Source organism: Benincasa hispida, chromosome 3 (genome assembly GCF_009727055.1).
Source record: "Benincasa hispida cultivar B227 chromosome 3, ASM972705v1, whole genome shotgun sequence".
Lineage (NCBI taxonomy): Eukaryota > Viridiplantae > Streptophyta > Magnoliopsida > Cucurbitales > Cucurbitaceae > Benincasa > Benincasa hispida.
In genome coordinates this window covers 56414626-56437089 of record NC_052351.1, presented here as the reverse complement: position 1 = coordinate 56437089, position 22464 = coordinate 56414626, and the positions used below count along the sequence as shown (strand labels likewise).

Genomic DNA, 22464 nt, shown 5'->3' with positions numbered 1-22464 from the left:
TGCCTTTGGCTCTTTTTCTTTCTCTTGATTCTTTCTTTTGAGGATGAAGCAGTCTTTAATCAAATGCCCTTTCTTTTTGCAATATTTGCATTTAATTTTCTAATTTGGCTTGTTTTCCTCTGTATGCTGTTGTTTTCTGTCCTTTGATTGATTTGGTTTGAAGTTTCCCTTCACAAACAACCCTTCACCATTTCGTTGTTCCTTCTTAACTATTTGCAGCTTAAGTTCCCTTGTTCTTAGGGCAAATATTATTGCATCAGTAGATATACTATCCCTTCCATACTTCAATGCATTTTTTATTTCCCTATAGGATGCTGGTAAGGAATTTAGAAGCACGTGTGCTTCATTCTCATCTCCTATTTTCTCCCCAAGATTCTTAAATTCAGCACCAATCTTTTTGAACTCATCTAGATTATCAAAAAGTGATTTTGATGAATCCATTTTAAAGGTAAAAAATTTCTCCCTAAGGTACATTTTATTAGAAAGATCTCTAGTGGAATATAAGTCTTCCAACTTTGTCCAAATCCTATAGGCTGTCTCTTGATCAATGACTTGCCTTAAAACATTATCACTAAGGTTTAAGACTAACGTACCATAAGCTACCAGCTCCCAGTCTTCCTTTTCTTGAGTTGTCACAGTGTTTGGGAGAGTGGATGGATCAAGAAGAGCCTTGTGAGCCTTTTGTTGATCGAGAATGGCTCTAATTTTAGCCTTCCAAAAGCCAAAGTCTCCCTTACTATCGAATTTCTCCACCTCATATGTTGCTACTGCCATTTTAGTGTGAATCTTGAATCTTGATAATCCAAGAACTGAAATCTTTAAGTGTCTTTTGCTCTGATACCAATTTGTTGGGCTACTCCTTATTTCAGGCCCAAGTTGCTAAGAAGACCAATCCAAATGAGAGGGTAGGTGGAATGAAAGGCTCTGAATAAGCCATGCCTCTTAATCTTCCTGACTACACGTGGTAAGAACCACTATCACAAATCTGAGGGAAATCAGTGGCTCTAATTTGGCATTTATATTATTTTATTGAGTTAAGTATGGGTCATGTTTTTTGCAAGAGTTACTAAAGATGGAGATCAAATTTGGTGCAAAGTGGATAAAAGAACGACGCAAAAACTTGCATTCTGTGCTAGAGCATAAGGCAGAACATAGCAATGTTGTGCTTTACGCTGCGACACAGAAGGGCCAGTGTAGCGACACTTGACAGCAACATTGCAATATTGAAGCCGAGCATTGCGACGCTGCAAGGATCATAACGTTATGCTACGACAAACTGCCAGACCAGCGTTGCTATGTTCAGAAGGAGCTTTCCTACCACAAACTGCCAGACCAGCGTTGCAACTTTTAATTACTTGACGTTTTTTATGAAAAATGTCAAGTATTATGTATTTTAAGAAAAACGTCAAGAATAATGAAAAAAAAATGCGGAAGTTTATGAAATTTTTTGGATTTTTTCACATTAGTCTAAATTTGACATTTTTAAAACGTCAAGTTTGATACTCTTTTATTTGACATGGTTTAAATATCAAGTACAAAAGTTATAAAAAATCCTTTATATTTTGTTCATTTTCATTTTCTTCGTCTCATTAATTTTTGTTTTTCTCCCTTGAAGTAAGAACAAAAATACTCCAAGCCCTAAGTTTCTCTGTCTCTCTTCCCCCACTCCAAGCCCATTACCACACTTTCGTTGTCGAAGCTAAAGGCAAAAGTGGGATTTTATTCTTCTATTTTCTTCGTTTTTCAGTGTTTTTTTTTTTTTCATTTTTTCTAAGTTCCTTCTTCTTCCTTTTTCCTTTTTTTCTACGATTTTTTTTTTTTTTTTTTGCATTTTTTCATTTTCTTCTTCCTTTTTTCTTTTGTTCTTTTTTATGCATTTCTTCTTTTTTTCCCCTTTCTTTACATTTTTTTTGTGTTCCTTTGAATCAAGCATCAAATATAGAGTATATAACATTAGAGCATCGAGCATCAAGTGAACTTCTGAATCGAGCATAGAGCATACAACATAGGGCCTAGAGTATCGTGGATTAAGTAGCATATAGCTAGTATATAGTATAGAGCATATAACATAAAGCATAAAGTGTAATGCATCAAGCATAAAGCATCAAGTATCGAGGATCGAGGATCGAATAGCATGTAGCTAGTATATGATCATTTAACATAAAGCATAGAGCATAGAGCATCAAGCATTGAGCATCAAATATTGAGGATCGAGTATCGAGGATTGAGGATCGAGTATCAAGAAAACTTATAATTAAACTTATAATTCACAGCGCGCGGATGAGTTTTAGGGTTGAATAAGTAAATTTACGGGATGCTGACAAAAGCAAAAGACCACTATTCATTCAATTTTAAAAAGATACCCATTTTTCATTTGGCCCTAAAAAAAGAGCCATCCATACAAAAAAACTCATCTGTATGTTTTCACCTTCGTTTTGAATACACCGTACAAAAAGAGCCATCCGTACTCAGTGTTTGTTCTCTATCATTTTGAATACACCTTCGTTTTTATGTTTTCAATTTGATTGATTGTTTGCCTCTATGGAGCTGTTGCTGAGAACATCGTATAATGGTTAGATTTGGAGTTACTGTGACTCGAGCTTCTATATGAAATGAATTAGAAGCATGGTTTCTTTGATTAGAACTAGAAGAAGTGAGAAAAACACTTAAAAGTATAGGAAGCCACTAAAGCACTATCACAACTTCTAACCACTAAAAAAATTTCAATTACTCATCAGAATTAGGAGCTATAATAAAGAACGTGTTATTGGCCATTAATTGACTAGCTAACATATGTCGCATTATAAGTTTTTTTTTATAATATATCTCTGTAGTGATATTTTTATGTGATATGTCATCAAAATCTTATGTGATATACCTTATCCTGGTGATATTATGAGTATGATCCGCTTTGTAGTTGTTACAAGTGTTGTAAAGTGCTATAAATGATCTGATCCTGATCATTCATGTATTAGACATGCGAGCGAGAATATTCTATACAAAGAAGTTTGTATAAGACTGAACCACGAAATGCTTAGTCTCATTATATAACGCCATTCATAAAAGAGACTTTCATTTCACTAGGATGACCATAGGTAACATAACTTTAATCTTGAGTGACTTGTGAACTCTTGCCTATGAGGGTAGTCCTTTGATTTATATGGGTGAGAGTGACTAGATCGCCAACTGAACATGCCTACCATTTTTGGGATTTGTCTGATTAGGGAGCTAGGAAGTCAGCTACACAAGATGGAATTCACTTCTTCCCCGAAGTAGGGGTAAGTAGATAAATTACTCCATTCAGTGCTGATTTCGGGTCTTGAACAATGTGGCGCCACACCCTCTCTTGGCCAGAGAGGGGTTTAGTCATAGTGGGACTATGATCTATTGTTCATTAGATGGATCAGTGGTACTTAAAGAGTTAGATGTAACTATAGGGGGCAAACGGTAATTTGGTCTAACTGTACTTACGAGTAATTTGTGAAGGGTCATCGTGCTGTTGATTGGTTATATCCAATGAACACATAAATATATTTGTAGTACGAAGAGTGCAGCTGCTAGTCTTTAGTAGAGTGTCCGACAGTTAATGGATGGTGGATAATGTAATTAAAGAGTTTAATTAATTATTCACATACTGTTGGAGCTTCAAGTCCCCTTGGTAACTCAAAAGAATTTAATTGAGAATTAATTTTTAGGTTAATTTGAAATATTCAAATTAGAGGGAATTTAATTATATATGATAGAATTGACATAATGTATTTGATACATTATGGTTTAACTGGAGGAAATGATTCTATGAATGGGATTCATAATTGTTAAATTTAATATAAATATGATTTATATTAAATGCCATAAAATAAATAAAAAGAACTATAATTTATATTGTATATGATGCAATATTAAAACTATAGGTTATAAATATAATATGATAAGTTGGTTATCATATTTATTTATAGTATTAATTATTTGGATAATTAATCCATTTTTCTCTCTAACCACCTTAGTGGGAGGTTAGTTGATTTTTATGGTAAAATGAAATAAATAAAATATGATTTTATTATTCCAAAATAGAAATACATGACTTGTGAGTAAATCTACACGATTTTGAAGAGCATATACGATATACTCTTTTCACTACACGATTGAGGCTTCTTGCTATACGATAGTGCACTTTCTCAATCATCTTCCTTCTCCAAACTCACAAACTCTCTCCTAACAAAAATAGTCTGAGTCCACCACTCTTGGGTTCTCACCCTAAGAATACCAAGGTCTCTAAGTGGTAGTGTCCTTCCCTTTTGGTTCGAGTTTTGTTGTTGTTCGAAGGGTTCGTGACTGTTCGAGGAGTTCGTCAAAGTTCGAAGGATTTACTTGAAGAGGTGTTCTTCAAAGGTATAATCTCTAAACTATTTTTCTAGTTTAAAAGCATATTGTAATTTTTGTTAATATGCATAATCTGTTTTTGTTTACCGTAAATATTTATTTTCAATCGAAATGAGATTTGGACGATCCGCTTCTGCTCATGGATCTCCTTGTAAAACGAGTTCCTTCAAAAAGCTCTCATGAATGTATAGAAAATGAGAGATAGGTCGATAGTGAGAGGAAGAGCTAATACCTTGTCATCTTTGATCTGTTTTTTATTTCTCTGCTTGAATGAAAGCTCCCATGGCTGCTCTTGGCCAATGGATGTAGGCTTCAGTGCTAAACCACTATAATCTGCTTGTTTGATCTTCTTTCTACTCATTTTCTTCTCCATTTTCGCCTTCAATTTTGACAGAAAATATGTTAGTACTCGTTTGAAGTTTCTAGTTATTTTGCTCTTTGTTTTTTGCATGTTTGAAGCGGAAAGTAGGGTAGTGCTTTTGTTTGAAATTGGTTTACACGTGTTTTAGGTATTAAATTTGTTTACAAGAACAACTAAAACCACATTTGTTAAACATGAAAATTGAAACCAAATTTCGTCTGAATGACGGTAAAACAAAAGTGTCTTTTAAATTTAAATAACAATCCGCAGATAACATTAATCTAAAATGCTAAATTACTTGAACTACAACCGATTTGCCATCACCCACAAAAATGGTTCTTTTAGCATTAGTTGGCTTTTCGATAATACGGGCAACCCTGCACAAAAACACTAGCATAGATAATTGCACCAAAGTCTAACCATTATGTGTTTCTAGGCATTGAAGTCAAATTTATTTCAAAACATACCAAAGTAAGAGATATATCTATCTTTTTACGTCAAGCTTGGTATTTGATACATTCCTTCTTTGTATGTCCAAATTTTCTACAAAATAAACAATTTTTATTTTCGACTTGTTATTATTGCTTCTTAGGAGTTGGATTAATAACTTAAGTTCCTTTTTCCTTTTTTCTTTTGCTCCTTTCTTAGAGGAAGTTTCCATATGAGCACTTCTTGTTCTATCTTGGTTTAATCCCTCTTTCTCTTGTACATAGTAAGAGATGAGCTCATTGAGAGTCCATTCATCCTTTTGATAGTTATAACTAACTTTAAATTAGTTAAACTATGTAGGAAGAGGATCAACACTAAATGCACGAGTAAACCATCATATTAATCAAGCTTAACCCCTGTTTGGAACCTCACAATTTGAAAAGATTTGAAATCCATTCGGATTTAAAATGAATTCACGTGTCTGGTTGTAAAAGAAAATCAAAGAATTTAAAATCTTAACTGATTTCAAATCATTTTTTCCAAAAATATTTTCATACCAAATGGTCGGATTTTCCAAGATTTTAGTCTTTTAAAAGCTTTTTTCGATTTTACCCTCAAGTTTCTACATTCCTATCTATACTATATTAAAAGTGGCAAAAAGAGGAGAATTTTTACATTCCCTTTTTGCCCTTGTGCTTTTTAATAATACCTATCTTACCCTTACAATTATTTATATTCTTTGGGGAAAAAAACTACATAGGAGCACATCAATAGGTGGTTGGAAAAAGAATCTACTTTTACTACAACTAAAAATAGAAACAACACAACTCTTCTACTATATTGTATGGATGGGATCTACTATGAAAATAAAGAACTTGATAATCTCATTGTCATCTATCAATATTCACAATATCAAAGTGATGCCACGAAAAGTTTTTATATCAAAGAAATTCTTCCAAAATTAGTGAGGATTAACAATTTTCATTCTTCGGGAGGAAAATATTGAATTTGATCAAGATGAGGCCTTAAAAACTCAGATTCGGTTAATGGAGAGGTATTATTATCTATCTTTATGACTAGATTAGTAGTGTGCTTTTGAGAAGTTTTTTAAGTGAAAATTTTTCTTTAGAGATGCTCTTTTGTTAGAAAATAAAAAAGAAGTTAAAAAATTATGATGAGATTTAAGTACAAAGAGAAAAAAAAAAGAAATAAAAGAGAATTAAGATAAAATTTAAGTTTGAATGAGAAACAATTTGGAGTACTATTGCATAAGTCATATGGTTACCATTTTTCTGTTCTCACTTCAGTCAATACTCACAAGATAAATAAATAAAAATGACAAAAAGAATTGTAGTATATATGCAAATACTTAGAGAAATGAAAATATTAAACCAATCTCTGATTGGTGCAAAATTTTGTGGGAAATTTTGCTTGAATTGACAATTGAAACGGGAGCAAATTTTATTATTAGCGACAACTTCATTGCAATTCATCTATTCTATTCGTTGTTGCTCGAAAAAAGATTGTGTATTTGGTTGGATTTGTTGGAAGATATTCATATAACAGTTCTTTTTAGAGATTAGGAGATTATAGAGTGAGGAATTGGAAAGTTTAGGAAATCTTCAACAGAAAATAGTTTAATTTTTTTAAAATTTATTCTCAATTTGAAAATCCCAACCAACCATTATTTTTTCTCCATTTTTCATAACCTCTTTTGGTGAATGATTAATTCATTAATTTTTTTATTAATTAAATACTTATTTAATTCTTAAATTTAATGGAATGTATATTCATTCAAATTTATGTTATATATAATTTTATCCACTATTTCTTTCATTATTTCGTAAAATCATATTAAATGTTTATTATTTAAAATAAATGAAAAATATTGGTTCAATATTTAAATTTCATCTTCAAAATTGATGTTTTATAAATTTTTGACCATATACATTACACGTGTTCTGAACTAATATGCATAAACTGTTTTCTCGTTCATCCCATGTAGTTGAACGTAAATCTGATATACACAAATAATATAAAAATAAATAAATCATCATGAAAATGGAATCAGAAATATCAAAATATATTATATATATCATCACGGCATATGGAAGTTTTCTTGACGGTGTTGGACATTAATGGCGAGGGGCTGACGTTAATTGCAGGAGGGAGAGATACGTGAAATAAGGTTTAGACCAAAAGAAAACAAAATAAAAGCAAAACTTAAAATCCTACTACCCAAGGAGAATTAGTATTGATGTAGCCATGTAGGATTTTTCTTAATGAAAACAATAATTTAATTTGTTTTTTTTTAAAAAAAAAAAACTAAATAGTAATAAAGTTTTTCGTAATTACTAATACAATAATAAAACAATTTAATATTAAATTATATAAGGGCAAAAAAGTAAAATGTTATATTTTCGTTACATTTCCATGAGTATCTAGACAATAAAATTTAATTTTTCAAGTATAAGTGCTTTTAGGTTACTGTGCAAAATCGAAGCCGAACAACCAATTTGATGATGGAAAAAAGCAAAAATCGACCTAAACCGGCTACCCATGCAAAATCGCACCCACCAAACTGTCAAACCGATGGTTCAATCGGTTCGATTTTGATCAACCGAAAGTCGAAAATTCAGGTCATGAACTGGGCCTGCGGGTCTGGTGGGATGATTGTGCTGGAAAAATTGGAAAGATATTGTGACTTTGAAAATAATTATAGAAATATTGTAGTTTTGAAAATAATTATGAAAATATGGTAGTTTTGGTGATGTGATGGAGGATTTTTTTTTTTTTTTTAATTGATTGAATATTGAACACTTGATGAACCTATTTTATTTTTTTTCTATTTTATTCAATGGTCACTTTTTTAAAAAAATTTAAAATACACTCTTCCTTTCTTTATTTTAATTGAAAAACATGTTTTTTTTTTTAATTTTACTCTTCCTTTTTCTTTCCTTTTTTAATAGAAAAAATGTATTTTATAAAAATTTACCGTTCTATTTCTTAGTAATAAGAAAAATATACAATTGTTTTATCTTTAAATGTTCTAACCTTAAGAGACATTATAATAAATAACAAATTCTCAAAAAAAAAAAAAAATCTCATACCACTATTATTCATAATTAAAAAAATAATAAAATATAAATTAAATGTCTACATCGATATAACAATTTAATGTTTTTAATTCATTTAAAGATAATAATAATAATAAATCAATGTGCCCCACAAGGCAAACATCGTTGTCGAGCTAGTTGTCGTCAACGACTTTGAATTCTAGGTTGTTGTGGTTCTCTTGATCCTCTGGTGGCCCTGATACCTTTGTAGGTGCTTCATAGTATAAATATTCATTATGTCATCCACGACCGCACCCATGTCCATGTACAATTGAAGACGATGGATCGGCTTCTGAATTATTATATCCTGAACCAAATGTTGGCATCATCATCAAACTAGTATAACTAATCTGGCTCTACGTCTGTGTCATAAGAGGCTTCCACATTGTGGTCAACCTCATCAACCTCATCTTCTTCTACTCGAGCACGTCCCCTATGCCTAAAAACTGACGAAGGTGCAATAAGTATATCGTACATATAATATATCTCCTTCGTATAGCTCTCATTATCACTGCATACAGTAAAGACCTAGTTTGAATCATTTGCAACATCACGAAGGTATTGTTGCTCGATCTCTATAAATTACAAACAATTAGACAATATTTAAAAGAATTAAATTAAAAATAATTAACAATATTTAATTATGTACCAAATGATCCACAGTTGCTCCACAAGTAATGTAGCGTTTTGTAATATTATTATACTAATTAACGTAATCTTTAGTTGCATCCTATCAAATTGCCCAAGTGAAACCCATGTGATGCAGTAGAGATTCAATATAGAGATGTCTACGGGGCGGGGTGGGGCCGGGATGTCATTCCCATCCCATCCCCGCTCCCCATTCCCTATCCCGTGAAATTCCCCACACGGATCGGGGCGAGGATTCTCGCCGGGAATTCGTGGGGATTGGGTTCGCTGTGAGAATTTTTTCCCATTTTAATTAAATAATTAACTTTATCACTAAATTGTTTATTAGGGTTAGTTTTATATGACCATTTGAATTTAAAATAAATTACTCAAACTTTGGCCTAAAAAGCTAATTAATATTTTTAGTAGAAATAAATAAATATAAATCAAATTATTCACATATATAATCTAAATTTAAACATTCAATTTAAATATATTCATTATTTTTCACAATAAATAAGGATATTTGTAATGCATGGTAGAATAAGAGAAAAAATCTAAAAATATATTACATTTTAAAAATATTTGCAAATATGGATGAGTTGACTAGTCAATCTTTGAATTTATTTTTAATTTCCAATTTCGCCCTCCCTTGTCTTATTTTGATGTACAACTTTTTTTTAGTCTTTTTATTTTATTTCTCTTCTTTGATTTTTGCTTCTTCCTTCCCTATTTTCATTTTTTCATTTTATTTTCTTTCTTAGTTTTTGCTTCTTCTCTCTTTTTTTATTTTATTTTATTCTTTCCTTTATCCGATTTTTGCTTCTTTCCTTTATTTTTTTATTTTCTTTCATTTCCTTCTTTTTTCCTTTCTTTTTTTTTTTTTTTTAATTTTCTTTTCTTTCTTCAGCTCTTACTTATTCCTTTTTTTAATTTTTATTTTCTTCCATTTCTCCGATTTTTTGCTTCTTCTCTTTCTCTTTCTTTCTCTTTTTTAGTTTTTCTTTCATTTTTCCAGTTTTTGCTTCCTTTTTTCTATTTAATTTTCTTTCTTTTTCTTTAGTTTTTGCTTCTTCTCTTCTCTTATTTTTAAAATTGTTCTTTCCTTTATTTGAATTTTTTCTTCTTCCCCTTTTTTTCACAAGAATTATGAGGCTGAGTTCCATACGCATGACTTGAAAGTATTCAATTCATAAGTGACTTAACACCAACAAGTCAATCATCAAGTTTGATTATTATAATAAATAATAAATATAATAAAATGAAAAGTCTATCAGTGATAGCACTAATATTTTTCTATCATTGATAGCTTAATCTTTGATTATATTTTCGTAGTTAATAGCCACTTGTAGAAATCTATCATTGATGGCCAACTTAGTGAATTTAATTAATAAAGTTGAATCTTGAACTAAAAAGTGGAATCCTAGAAGTTATCACTAATAGATAGTTTATCAGTGATAGAAGCTATCATCGAAAAGAAAGAGACTTATAAATGTTTGGGAAGGACAAGAAAGGGGCAAAAAGGTGTTCAGTGGTTATGATTGATAGAAGCTACTCTAATAGCATGTTACCAACGATAGGAGCTAATACTAATAGCATGTTATCGATGATAGAAGTTATCCGATAACACGTTATCGGTGATAGAAGCTACCACTGATAGCACGTTATCAGTGATAGAAAATTATCACTGATAGCATGATATCGGTGAGATCGTTGATAGCATCTTATTAGTGATGTTATCAGTGAAAAGAAGCTATCATTGATAACCACAATATGAGTGATGTTAGTGATATCGGTGATAAAACTTAAGTGATATCTATATATCGAGTTTCTTTCAAAGGTAATAACCAGTTATAGAAATCTATCATTAATAGCCTAAGTTGTTAATATTTCAAGGTTGATTCTAATTGATGAAAGTCTATCAGTGATAATGACTGATAGCTGCTATCAGTGATAGCCATGATAAAAGATTATTAGTGATAACTACTATGGTAATCAAAGTTGTTGGTTTTCTTTCAAAGTTGATCACTATTTATAAATCTATCATTGATAGCCACTGATAGCCTTATGTAGTAATATTTCAACGTTGATTCCAATTGATGAAAGTGAATCAATGATAGCTAATAATAATTGATAGCAAATTAAAGTTAATATTTCAAGATTGTATTAATTTTTCTAAAATTAAAAGATATCGCTGATAGTAACTATCATCGATAGCAATTGATAAAAGCTATCAACGATAGTAGTTGATAGAACCTATCAGTGGTCATCACTGATAGCTGCTATCAGTGATAGCTTTTAATTTGAGAAAACCGAGAAGAAGCGAAAAAAATGGTGGCTAGGCATGGGTTTTTTAGTCTTTTACCATTTTTTTGATCTATATATGCAATTATTTTATCTTTGTACTACATATTCTATTATTTTGGGCTTAAATTCTATTTATGCAACTAGCCCAATAAATAATCAAATTTGAGATTTAAATGTAATATTTATATAATAATAATAACAACAACATAACATTAGATAACTATACTAAATAAATATGTAAAAGTTAATCGGGACGGGGAACGGGGCGGGGTCGGGCCCGAGGGTGGAGACGGGAAATGCATTCCCCATTCCCGGAAATTTTTTTTCCCCATTTCCCGCCTCATTTGAGGTGGGGCCCTATGGAGAAATTAGACATCTCTAGTTCAATATTGCATTATGATGAGACGTCCTAATAATCTAAAACACAATATATTATATTAAAAATATTAAAGACAATACTATAAAAAATTCAAATATACCTGAACAGGTTGAAGATCAAACATGACTAACTATGTAGCTGACCTAGTTACACAAAATCTGTTGGACAACATGCTGACAAGCCTCAAAACTTCTCCAAAATGTTTCCGTGGGCTTGAAACTGTATAAACAGCTGCCCTGGACAAATTCCTGACTCTAAAGTCGAAACCCAATGGTATCAACCAAAAGAGGCCAAAAGCTAATGAGTAAACAACATCTTCAAGAAATTCAACCCATTTTACCCAAAACCTAAGGTTTTGACTAGATTTGGCTACTACCGGCGATAACCGACGACTGGCCTACAAACGGCATCGGATTCTGAGTGTGGGGAACGATTACACTACTGGACGCAAACCACTACTGTGTGCAGTGGTCTGCATGGTGGAGGCTGGACGGACGGAGCGCCGACGATACGGTCAACGGTCGGTCGACGACAGGCAAAGGCTATGGGTCTGACGATAGACTGGTCGCCGGTCGGGCAGCATGATGAAGGTAAAAAAGAGGGAGGTTTTGTGAGGATGGAAAGAAAGAAGATGATGGCTCGGCTCACCTCATCTACTTCCAAAGCTCCATATAAATAAATTCCCTTTTCCTTTTTTTTTTTTTTTTTTTACATTTAAAATCCAAATCAAATCTTAATTCCAAAATAACTTATCCAACATCCTTAAATTTAATTTAATTTAATTTATCAACTCTCTCAATTAGAAATGTTTATGGGTTGGGTTTGGATCTAAAAAGTCTTCTAATCGAATCATTTATTTAAAATTTTGTTTTAAAAAGAAACACAAAGTAAATATGTAAAAATCGTATTTAATTATTTTTATATATTGAATTAAGATTAACAACTCAATTTCAATTTATATAGTGAAAATCTTCTTTCTAAAGTGCGAAGAAAGAGTTGTTGAAAAATAAATTATTAAAAAAATATTGAAATTAAGTAAAATTAAAAATTAATATATATATATAAATAATTGTATTTATATGTAATAAAAAATATATTATAAAGTTAATAATAAATTCGGGTTTGTTCGGATTATATTAGATGAACTCATGAACCAACCCAACCCATAAAGTTTTCATTTATTTGAACTCAATCCAATCCAACCCAAATGAGTTGATAACCCAACTCAAACCACATGGGTTGAGTTGGGTTTATCGATTTTTTCAGGTCATTAGGTTTTTTGAACACTCCTACTTTCAACTAGGGGTGGAAACAGTTTGGTTCGGTTTGGTGGTCAAACCGAACCAAACCGATATTTTTAAATTCAGTTTTGATATTTTAAAAAAATCCATGTTATATTTTTTTAATTAAAAATGGTTCGGTTCGGTTCGGTTTTAAATTCGATTTTATTCTTTAAATTAAAAGTTGTTCAGTTTTAAATTCAGTTTTACTCTTTTTTTTTTAATATATATATTAGTTAAAAACGGTTTGGTTTGGTTTCAAATTCGGTTTTCAGAAGTGAAACTGAACCAAGTTAATTCGGTTTCAAAATTTCTTCAAACCGGATCGAACCGCATTTTTCAGTTTCATTTAGTTTTCGGTTCGGTTCGATTCGATTTTTAGAAACGGTTCGGTTTTTGCAATTTGCATAACCACCCCTACTCTCAACTAAATTAAACCCAAATTTTTAAATATTTTAACCCTTATAATTTAAATCCTTCACAACCCAATAATTGAATCCCACTCCAAAATTCAAAATATCCTCTAATTATTTCAAAATAAATAAAACACAATTACCTGAAGCAGTGAGGTCTTCTTCTCACCATTCAATACTTTTTTCTTAAAAAAAAAAAGACAAGTTTTTAAGGGGAGATTAAAACAAACATAGAGTCCCCTAGAGTACAACTATACAAGTGTGAAATCAATTTTTATATATATGTGTGAGGAAAACAACACATAGCTACTTGGAAGTTGCAGAGACACTGCTGGACAACATCAACGAATCTTCCTGCCAACCTAAACCAAACGTAAAAAATGGGTTAAAAACATTGTTTTTGTCCCGACACACGTAGGAACGTCGTATCCACGTTTGTCTATCTTCTCACTCCCTCTAAAATATGGATATCCTTTAGGCCTAAAATTCATAGCCAAGGTGGGAGTATAAAAAGAAACTCCTCTTTAAAAAATAAGTAACGTGGGATTCTCAATCAAAGAATTTTTTTTCTTTTTCCTTTAAAAACTTGAATTTTCACCAACAGTAACAATTAATTTTGATTCGGTTTAATAACTATTTAGGTCATGTTTTATTATACTTTGATTTTTTATGTTCAATTTTAGAAAATTGAATTCACACACATTATTTTCAATTATAATTTTCTTTTTTTATTCACTTTCTACTAACATTATAAAAAAAATCAAACTAAATATTGAAAACTAAAAAGAAAATTTCTTTTATTTTTATAATTTGACTAAGGATTTTAAATATTTTTTTAAATGAAAATCATATTACAGAATATTTGGGAGACAACAAATATAAATTTTAAAAACAAAAATAAAAATGAAATCATTATTCAATAGGGTGTCAGGTCGTTTGGCAACTATTTGGTTTTTTATTTTTATAATTAAGCCTACAAACACCCCTTTTCACCTCTTAATTTCTTATTTTCTTATTTTGAAAACTAAGACGCAGTTTGGTAATTATTTTGTTATTGGATTTTTGTTTTTCAAAATTATGCATATATACACTAATTCCATCTCCAAATTTCTTCGTTTGTTATTTACAAAATAGTTTGAAAAACCAAGTCAAATCATTGTAATAATTTAATTATTGTACTTAAAAAAGATGCAAATCATTGTAATAAATAAATGAGAAAATATGCTTAATTTTCAAAAACCAATAACAAAAAAATAAAATCGTTATCAAACAGGACCTAAAAAAATAATTTTTGTTTTTGAAGTTTGGTTAAGAATTGAACTCATTTACTCAAGAAATATGCATACCATTGTAAGAAAATGTGAGAAAATAGACAAATTTTAAACACGCCGCAAATAAAAAAGCGAAATGGTTACTAAACAGGACATTAAAGATTAAGCATGATTTTTTAATAAAAAATATTAATTAAATAAATGTGGCAGAGAAATAGAACTTCTGATTCTAAAGTTGACAGTACAAGTATTATAAAAATTAAGTTATACTCATTTGGAAAAATACAGTGGGAAGAAAAAGGAATTAAGAACATTGGAAAGCGGGACTATGAGGTTTTTAATTTTACACATATAGCAAAATATTCAAATTATATTTATGGTGTTTTCTATGTTTCCATTTTGCCCTTTTAACAATAGTTGATCAACGCCTAATTTCTTCCTAATTTTTCTTCAGCATTGTTTTCTCTCCTTAAAAATCTTCATTTTTTATCCATTGTAGAAGCTATTCTCTTGAACATTGTTGTATTCATCACTAAAAATTGGGCTCTTTTGAATTTCGAGCGTTTAGTTGGTGTGGAGTGTCAAAGATGAGCTTGACAAACTCAAGAACTCTGTTTCTGCCATTCAAGCTTCAAAGATGCAGCCATGGATTGGACTTAACAATTCTGCATATAAAAGGAATCAGAAGTGAAGTAATAAAAAAAGAAAACCCTGTTGTACAATCTCTACAACTAGAGGTGTTCAAAAAACTCGATGACCCGAAAAATTGATCAATCCAACTCAATCCATGTTGGGTTGGATTTAAAGAAATGAAAATTTTATGAGTTTGGTTGGTTTATGGGTTCACCTAATATAACCCGAACCAACCCGAATTTATTATTAACTTTAAAATATATATTTTTTATTACTTATAACACAATTATTTATACATATGTTGATTTTAATTTTATTTAATTTCAATATTTTTTAAATAATTTATTCTTCAACAACTCTTAAAAGTGATTTCTTTGCACTTTAGAAAGAAAATTTTCACTATATACAATGAAATTGAGTTGTTAATCTTAATTCAATATATGAAAATAATTATATTAGATTTTTACATATATACATTTTACTTTTTTTAGAACAAAATTTTAAATAAATGACTCGATTAACCTAAACTAATCCAACCCAATTATACACGTGCAAGACATTCAAAGTAACAAGGCAGAGAGGAAATTTGGTTAGTTCCCAGATTTGCAGGTAAAGAAGATTGAGAATAACTCACTATTGGGTTATTGATCTCCAAGTGCTAATATACGTGAGAGGCATTGGTGATAATTACATGGATGTTATGGAATAATTAGATATATAACAATACTATCATTTGGAAAAATAGCAAAAGACGGAGTACTTTTGAATTAGAGAGAGGCTAAAACCTATTTATGGTGATGAAATTTAAAAAAAGAAAAAAAATCCTTAACATTGACAAAAAATAGAAGACATTCGGATGAAAATGAGATAGTAACTCAAAATTACTTAATAATGAATAAACGATGGAAGGTAATGAGATGATTATCAGAAATACTTAGTAATTAACAAAAAAAAAAAAAAGTAAGATCATTAGATAGCAATAAGTATCATTTGCAATCAGATAACAATCAATATTAAATAACAATGAGATAATAAAATAATATCGTTAGCAATAAGATGACAATCAACATCAAATAGCAATCAGACAACAATCAACATTAAATAGAAATCAGATAATAATCAGATAACAATCAACATCAAATAGAAATCAAATAGTAATCAGACAATAATCAAACAATTAGATGTTAATCATATGGTAATTAAATGCAATTTCCTATTTTTAACTCTGAAGGCATTTTGGTCATCCGACAGTTTCAGCTAGATTGAACTTGTTAATTTGTCATTCCTGCAAACTTTAAATTGTTAGATCATGAGCTCAATTTTCATTTTATATTTGGTCAAGGGTGCAAGTGGCCCTACTCGTTTTGTTATTGTATTGAAACTACCTTATTATTGCATTGAAACTTTCTCAAAGTTGATCATGAATTGATATGTTCTATTTGACGTATAGAAAGAATTTGTTTTTAATCACTTAAAAGATAATTCCAAATAAGTCCTTAATATCTTAACCAACTATATTGTAATTTCAAATTGATCAAAACGTAAAAGAAGGTAAATTTTTCAGGTAGGTAAAATGTAGTTTGTGGACAAAAATGTCAAAATTGTAAAATTTAACCAAAACCATAAATACCTAATTAAAACATCAACCTAAGCTAAGTTCTAAATATAAATATAAATACAAATATAATTATCTATCTATCTATATATATATATAGAATAAGTGAATCGAGCCACATCGAGATAAAAATACTATATCAATTGAGATATGCTCATTTTGACAAGCTCAACTTTATATTAAAACGTGTATCATTTGTAAAGAAATTAATAGTTAAAATTTTCACCCAACAACTTAACAAGAATAAAATTAAAATCAAATTTAAGGGGCCGTTTGGAGCGCAGAGTTGAGATAGTTTGTCTAGACTTTATATGTATGTGGAGTTTACATGTTTGTGTTTGGGGTGCCGAGTTCATATATCTAAGTATCTGATGTAGTTTTTTTTAAAACTTTTTTATTCAATAATATGCTTTTATGATTACTATTTTTGTTTGAAATTTTTTTATTCAATAATTTTACCCATCTTTGTTTGAATAAAATATGGATTGCAATTTTTTCTTTTTTACTTTCTTTCTTTTTTGAGCAATAAACAACAATTAACCATTACATTTCTGGTAGAGGTACGTTTAAATAAAATGAGAAACCAAAGCAAAATAAATTTTTTTTATTCTAGCTAGTTTTTCTTCATGTATTTCATTATCATCATCATCTTCTTCTTCTTCCTATTGTTGCTCTATATTTTTATTATTTCATGAATTTTCTTTAATTAAATCTCCCCTATCATTGTAACAGCCAATGAAATGTCATCACATTTCTTCAACAATTTTACTTTCATTTCCTCTAAATTTGGAGGATCATCAGAAAAAAATCTCTATTTTTCACTAATTTTTGCTGAAAAATGTTCCAGGAATTTTTTTTTTTTTTTTTTTTTTTTCATTTTATGGTTTTTTAAATTTTGTGTTACATACTTTTCATCTACAAACTAATTTTCGTTTAAATATTCTTAACACGCATTTGATATGTGAATTCAATTAAATAAAAATATTTTTTTTTCAAATTTTTACATATAAATATTGCATTTAATGTAGACAAAATAATATCTTTTATATAATCAACAACCCTATAACATACTTTAATAGTCCTTAGTCTTATAGTAATCGGAAGTGGTTGTCGAAGTTGATTATCGAAGATAATTTTTGCTGGAGTTTGTAGTCGGAGGTAGTTGTCAGAGCATGAAGTTTGTTGCATAAAGGTGTATTAGAGTTAGTTGTCAAAGTTTGTCATCAAAGGTGGTTTTCGAATCCCATAGTTGGTTAAGCGAAAGTGGTCGTCAAAGTTGATCATTGAAGATGATTTTCACTAGAGATTGTAGTTGGAGGTGACTGTCAAAGCACAAAGTTAATCACATGAAGGTGGTATTAGAGTTGGTTGTCGGAGTTTGTCGTTGATGGTGGTTGTCAAAGCTCCAAGTTGGTCGTCAGAATTGCTTGCTCAAAGGTGATTATCGAATGTGATTTTCATTGGAGTTTTGTAGTTGGAGTTGGTAATGGGAGTTTGTTGTCGCAACCAATTGGTTGTCGGAGTTGATAGCGCGGAAGTGGTCTTCAGAGTTGGGTAACCGGAGGTGGTTGTGGGAGACTAGAATTGATTGTCGGAGTTAGTCGTCGGAGCTGTTATCGGAGTCCAAATTTCGTCACCGAAATTGTCATTGAAGGTGGTTGTCGAAGCCCGAAGTTGGTCACTAGAATTATCGTTGGAAGTGGTTGTCAGAGCCAGAGTTAGTTTTCAAAGTGTGACAGTAGCCAATGGGTAGAGCCATTGAAAACATGGGAAGAAATGAGAGTTTGGGCGGGTTGATAAAATATACCAACTCAACTCCACTAACATTTAAATTTGGTGGGCCAAACAATGAGTTGGTTTATTATACTAACTCAACTTATGTTGGTGAGTCAAATACCTTCTAAGAGTTAAGGACTAGAGAAAAAAAGGTTGTAATTAAACCATAAATAAATAACTATAAAGCTCCACGTTTTTCTTTCCCACCCACAAAATTCAAAAACAACAATAAAGAAAAGGGCAAAATAGTAAATTAGAAAGGAACATAGGCCAATGATTTTTCAGGTACGGTCGTTACCAGACAAATAACGAACGTGTCATGTTTCCATTCCCTTCTGATAACGATTGGTCAAAGTCAACGAACAGCACCGACGACGCGCTTTGAATCTAATTCCACGCGCGCTCCGCCACTGAGTTCACGCGCTTCATTTGGATAGAAAATCTCTTTTTCTCCGCCTATAAAAATGGCCTTCTCTTCTTCTCCTTCATTTATCCCATTTGTGGACTTCGTTGAAATTGTTGTCTCTCAGGAAATCGATAAGAATTCGAAATTTCTCACTGTTTTTCCAACTGGGTCAAAGCAGAAATTCCCATTTCTCTCTCAGATCTGGTAATTTTTTCTTCTTCTGTTGAATTTGGTCTCTTGTTTTTCTTTTTCCGTTTCGATTTCGAGAATACCGGAGGAACGAGATGATGATGATGAAAGGGAAGGGGAATTTTCGGATTAGATCTGTGCGTTTGGTGTTGCTTTAGATGCGGAGAGTATGGCGGTGATGTTTGTGATTGTGAATCTACGGGGTTTTTTCTTAATAGACCGGGTTGTGGTTTTGCTTTGATTTCTTGATCTGCGATCTGTGTGGTTTTGATTAATTGAGAGATGTTTAAATCTACTTGTTCTCCGTTGTTTTCTTTGCGATCTGATTTGTGGAGCCGGGTTTGGAAATCATTGCGGACAGGGGAATCTTCTTTTTTTTTTTTGTATGTTTGAAAATATGATTTGATTTATCTAGATCGGAGTTTCATTTACGCGTTTCTTTACGCGTTTCTGTTTCGTTGATCAGAATTTCTCATCTCTCGATTGGAAATCTTGTTATTGTTTCGTTTCGGAATTAGGGTTTGATCATGTACGTCTTGGTGATCTCGAAATGGATTTCTAAGTTTGATTGGAAGAAGGATGTAATTAGATTTTGATTTGGTTGATCTCTACGACTGTCATCAGATTTGTTTGCATCCCTAATCTTATGTTCCAATTCTATTGGTTTTTGTTTTTAAGCTTATAAACACAAAGTTTTGATCACGAAATTAATCATTTATTTAGAATCCTGTCTTGTTTTTGGAATTGGACTATGGTAAAGAAACGGTGATAAAATAATAACAATTCCAAAAACCGAATCACTATCAAATGGGGTCGAAGTTTATGCTAACAATCTTAGCAAATTGTATAAACAGAAAACGAAATAGATCGCCCTGCTTTGCACAATTGCTGTAGTTTGTTGTTGCTCCATTTTCTATTTCTGGTTGATGGCTGATTTTGTTTGTTGTTGTGAAGGTCCGTAGATCAGTTGTACAACTGCATTCCAAAACAATGGCTCTAGCATCTGTTGAAGGAAGTTCAAAGCTAAACCCGAATGCCCCGCTTTTCATTCCAGCCGCATACCAGGTGGAGGATTTCTCCCCACAATGGTGGCAACTGGTCACAACCTCAACATGGTACCGTGATTACTGGCTCAGCCAACACCAGGAAGAGAGTGACTTCTACATCGATGGTGAAGATGAGTTCAGCAATGACATTACTGAATTCCTTCCAGAGACGTTCGATCTCGATGCTAACGAAGAACTCTGCACCATGGAAGCTGAATTCGAGGAGTTCATTCAAGCTTCTCTTACTGAAGGGTACCACCCTGAGAAGTAGCTTGCCTTACCCAAAAAAACTTCCTTCATGATCAGCTTGCATTTTCAGGTTTACCATGTTGATAAGCATAAGAAACAATCTGCAGGGTTTTTTCTTTTTTCTTTTTCTTTCTTCTTTTTAAAGTAACTTGTGTACAAAGCAAGGGTGCTAGTTTTGCAACTTTTGCAAACCCCACTTGTTCATTATTGTGCATCTTACTTTTATAAGTGTCCCAAAAAAAAGTGTAAAAAAAAAAGGAAAATAGTTTTAAATGAGAAAGAGGTGTTCATTCTCTTGGCTTTTTCTTTTTCTTTTTTAAATATTATTTATTATATAAATGAATAAGTTATTCCAGACAATAGAGACAAGGGTTAAAAAATAGACTGCATACCAAATGGAGACTAAATAGGTCAATCTTATTTTGGTCCTCATGAATTAGGTACTTCAGAAAAATAAATTGTAAAAAGTACTTTAGAAGATATGAAAGATGGTTAGTAGTCCCTTTCAGTTTGGATTTATTTTATTTATTATTATTATTATTATCATTTTTTTTTTTTTTTGAGGAACACTTTGTAAATTGTTTAATGGCTTATAATATGGAAAGTAGGATGGCCATTAAAGATGGACAAGATGACAAAATTTTTTAGGATTATTTCAATCTGGGATAACAAATCTCAGTACTTGGTGGCACCTTTATGGAAATAGTTTCTATCGGTTCATCTCGATCAAAATTGACCACCGAGTGAAATCTCGTGCGTGTTAATCTGAAATTTTTTATTTTATCCAAATCATTTCTATAAATTTTCTAAGTGAAAATATTTAGGGTTATTTCTAAAAATTTTCTCATATTCTGATACTAGAAAAATGTTAGATTGATTAATTAATAAATTATATATTAGTACAAACAATAACATATCGTTATTAGAAAAATGTACCTCATTTAATTATAATATATGGAAAAAATAAAAAAGTTTGTATATCTCAGCATCATAAGTAGTAAAATTATTCTTCCAACATAACTCTTCACCATGAAAGCAGAGTGTGAGAATACTACTTGTGTCCATTGAGTTCTAATATTTCCTTCCAATATTACATTAAATATAAAAGTGTAATCATACTCCTACTTGAATAAGTGAAAACTTGAAGTAATTAAATTAGTTTTTTTTTAAGACAAAGAGAAACATCATTCCATACAAGGAAGCTTTCCTGGGAGGACGCCAAAGAAGTCATAGCGTGAGCGACTTTTTTCTCCTCTCTAGGGATGTGATAATAAAGCTTAACGTTAATAGAGCTTGCAACAAAACGAATGTCCTTAATAATAACTCAAATATCAACTATGGAATTCTCCTTCCTGTTTGGTAGATTAATAACTTCAAGAGCATCAGAATCCACCTCAAACAGCGGACTTGACCCCAACCATTCACACTTGACTATGGAGAGACACTCTATAATCACTTCGACCTCTAACATGCTAACACTCTATAATCGCTTCAACCTCTAACATGCTAACACTCTAGTCTTTACAAGGACTTTTACAACCCCCAAGGAGATCACGAACAACCCACTCGAGCCTGCCCGAACCCCTCTCTTTTGACCATGGTTCATTGGCATTCAACTTCTACAACCCCCAAGCTGAAAACGCCTTCCTTTTTACTGACATAACTTTCTCCAGCTTCTCCAATGGATCTTGTTTTTTCCCTTTGAAGAACCCCACCAAAAACAGGCACACATATGTTCCATATCCTTGCAAATCCCATCCAGGAACTTGAAACAACTCATAAAGTAACAGGGGATGGCTTAAGTGACCACCTTGAGGAGGACGTCCTTCTCGCCAGCCGAGAAAAACTTTTCTTTCCAGCTTTGGATAGATTTCTAGACTCGATTTTTTACCTCTTTGAAGACCAACCCTTTATCCCGCCCACTATGAGGAGGGAGTTCCAAATACAAACCAAAAGAGTTAACATCGTGCACATCAAGTCAGACCTC

General features: G+C 31.4%; 1 protein-coding gene across 1 annotated transcript; it reads left to right on the top strand.

The window, feature by feature from the left end:
• Positions 1-19042: 19042 nt before the first annotated feature.
• On the top strand, positions 19043-20779 carry LOC120074552 (protein EARLY RESPONSIVE TO DEHYDRATION 15). The gene is made up of 2 exons (XM_039027709.1): positions 19043-19197; positions 20137-20779. Exon 2 carries the CDS (start codon positions 20173-20175, stop codon positions 20497-20499), a length of 327 nt encoding a protein of 108 aa, XP_038883637.1. The 5' UTR covers positions 19043-19197; positions 20137-20172; the 3' UTR covers positions 20500-20779.
• The last annotated feature ends 1685 nt before the right edge of the window (positions 20780-22464 follow it).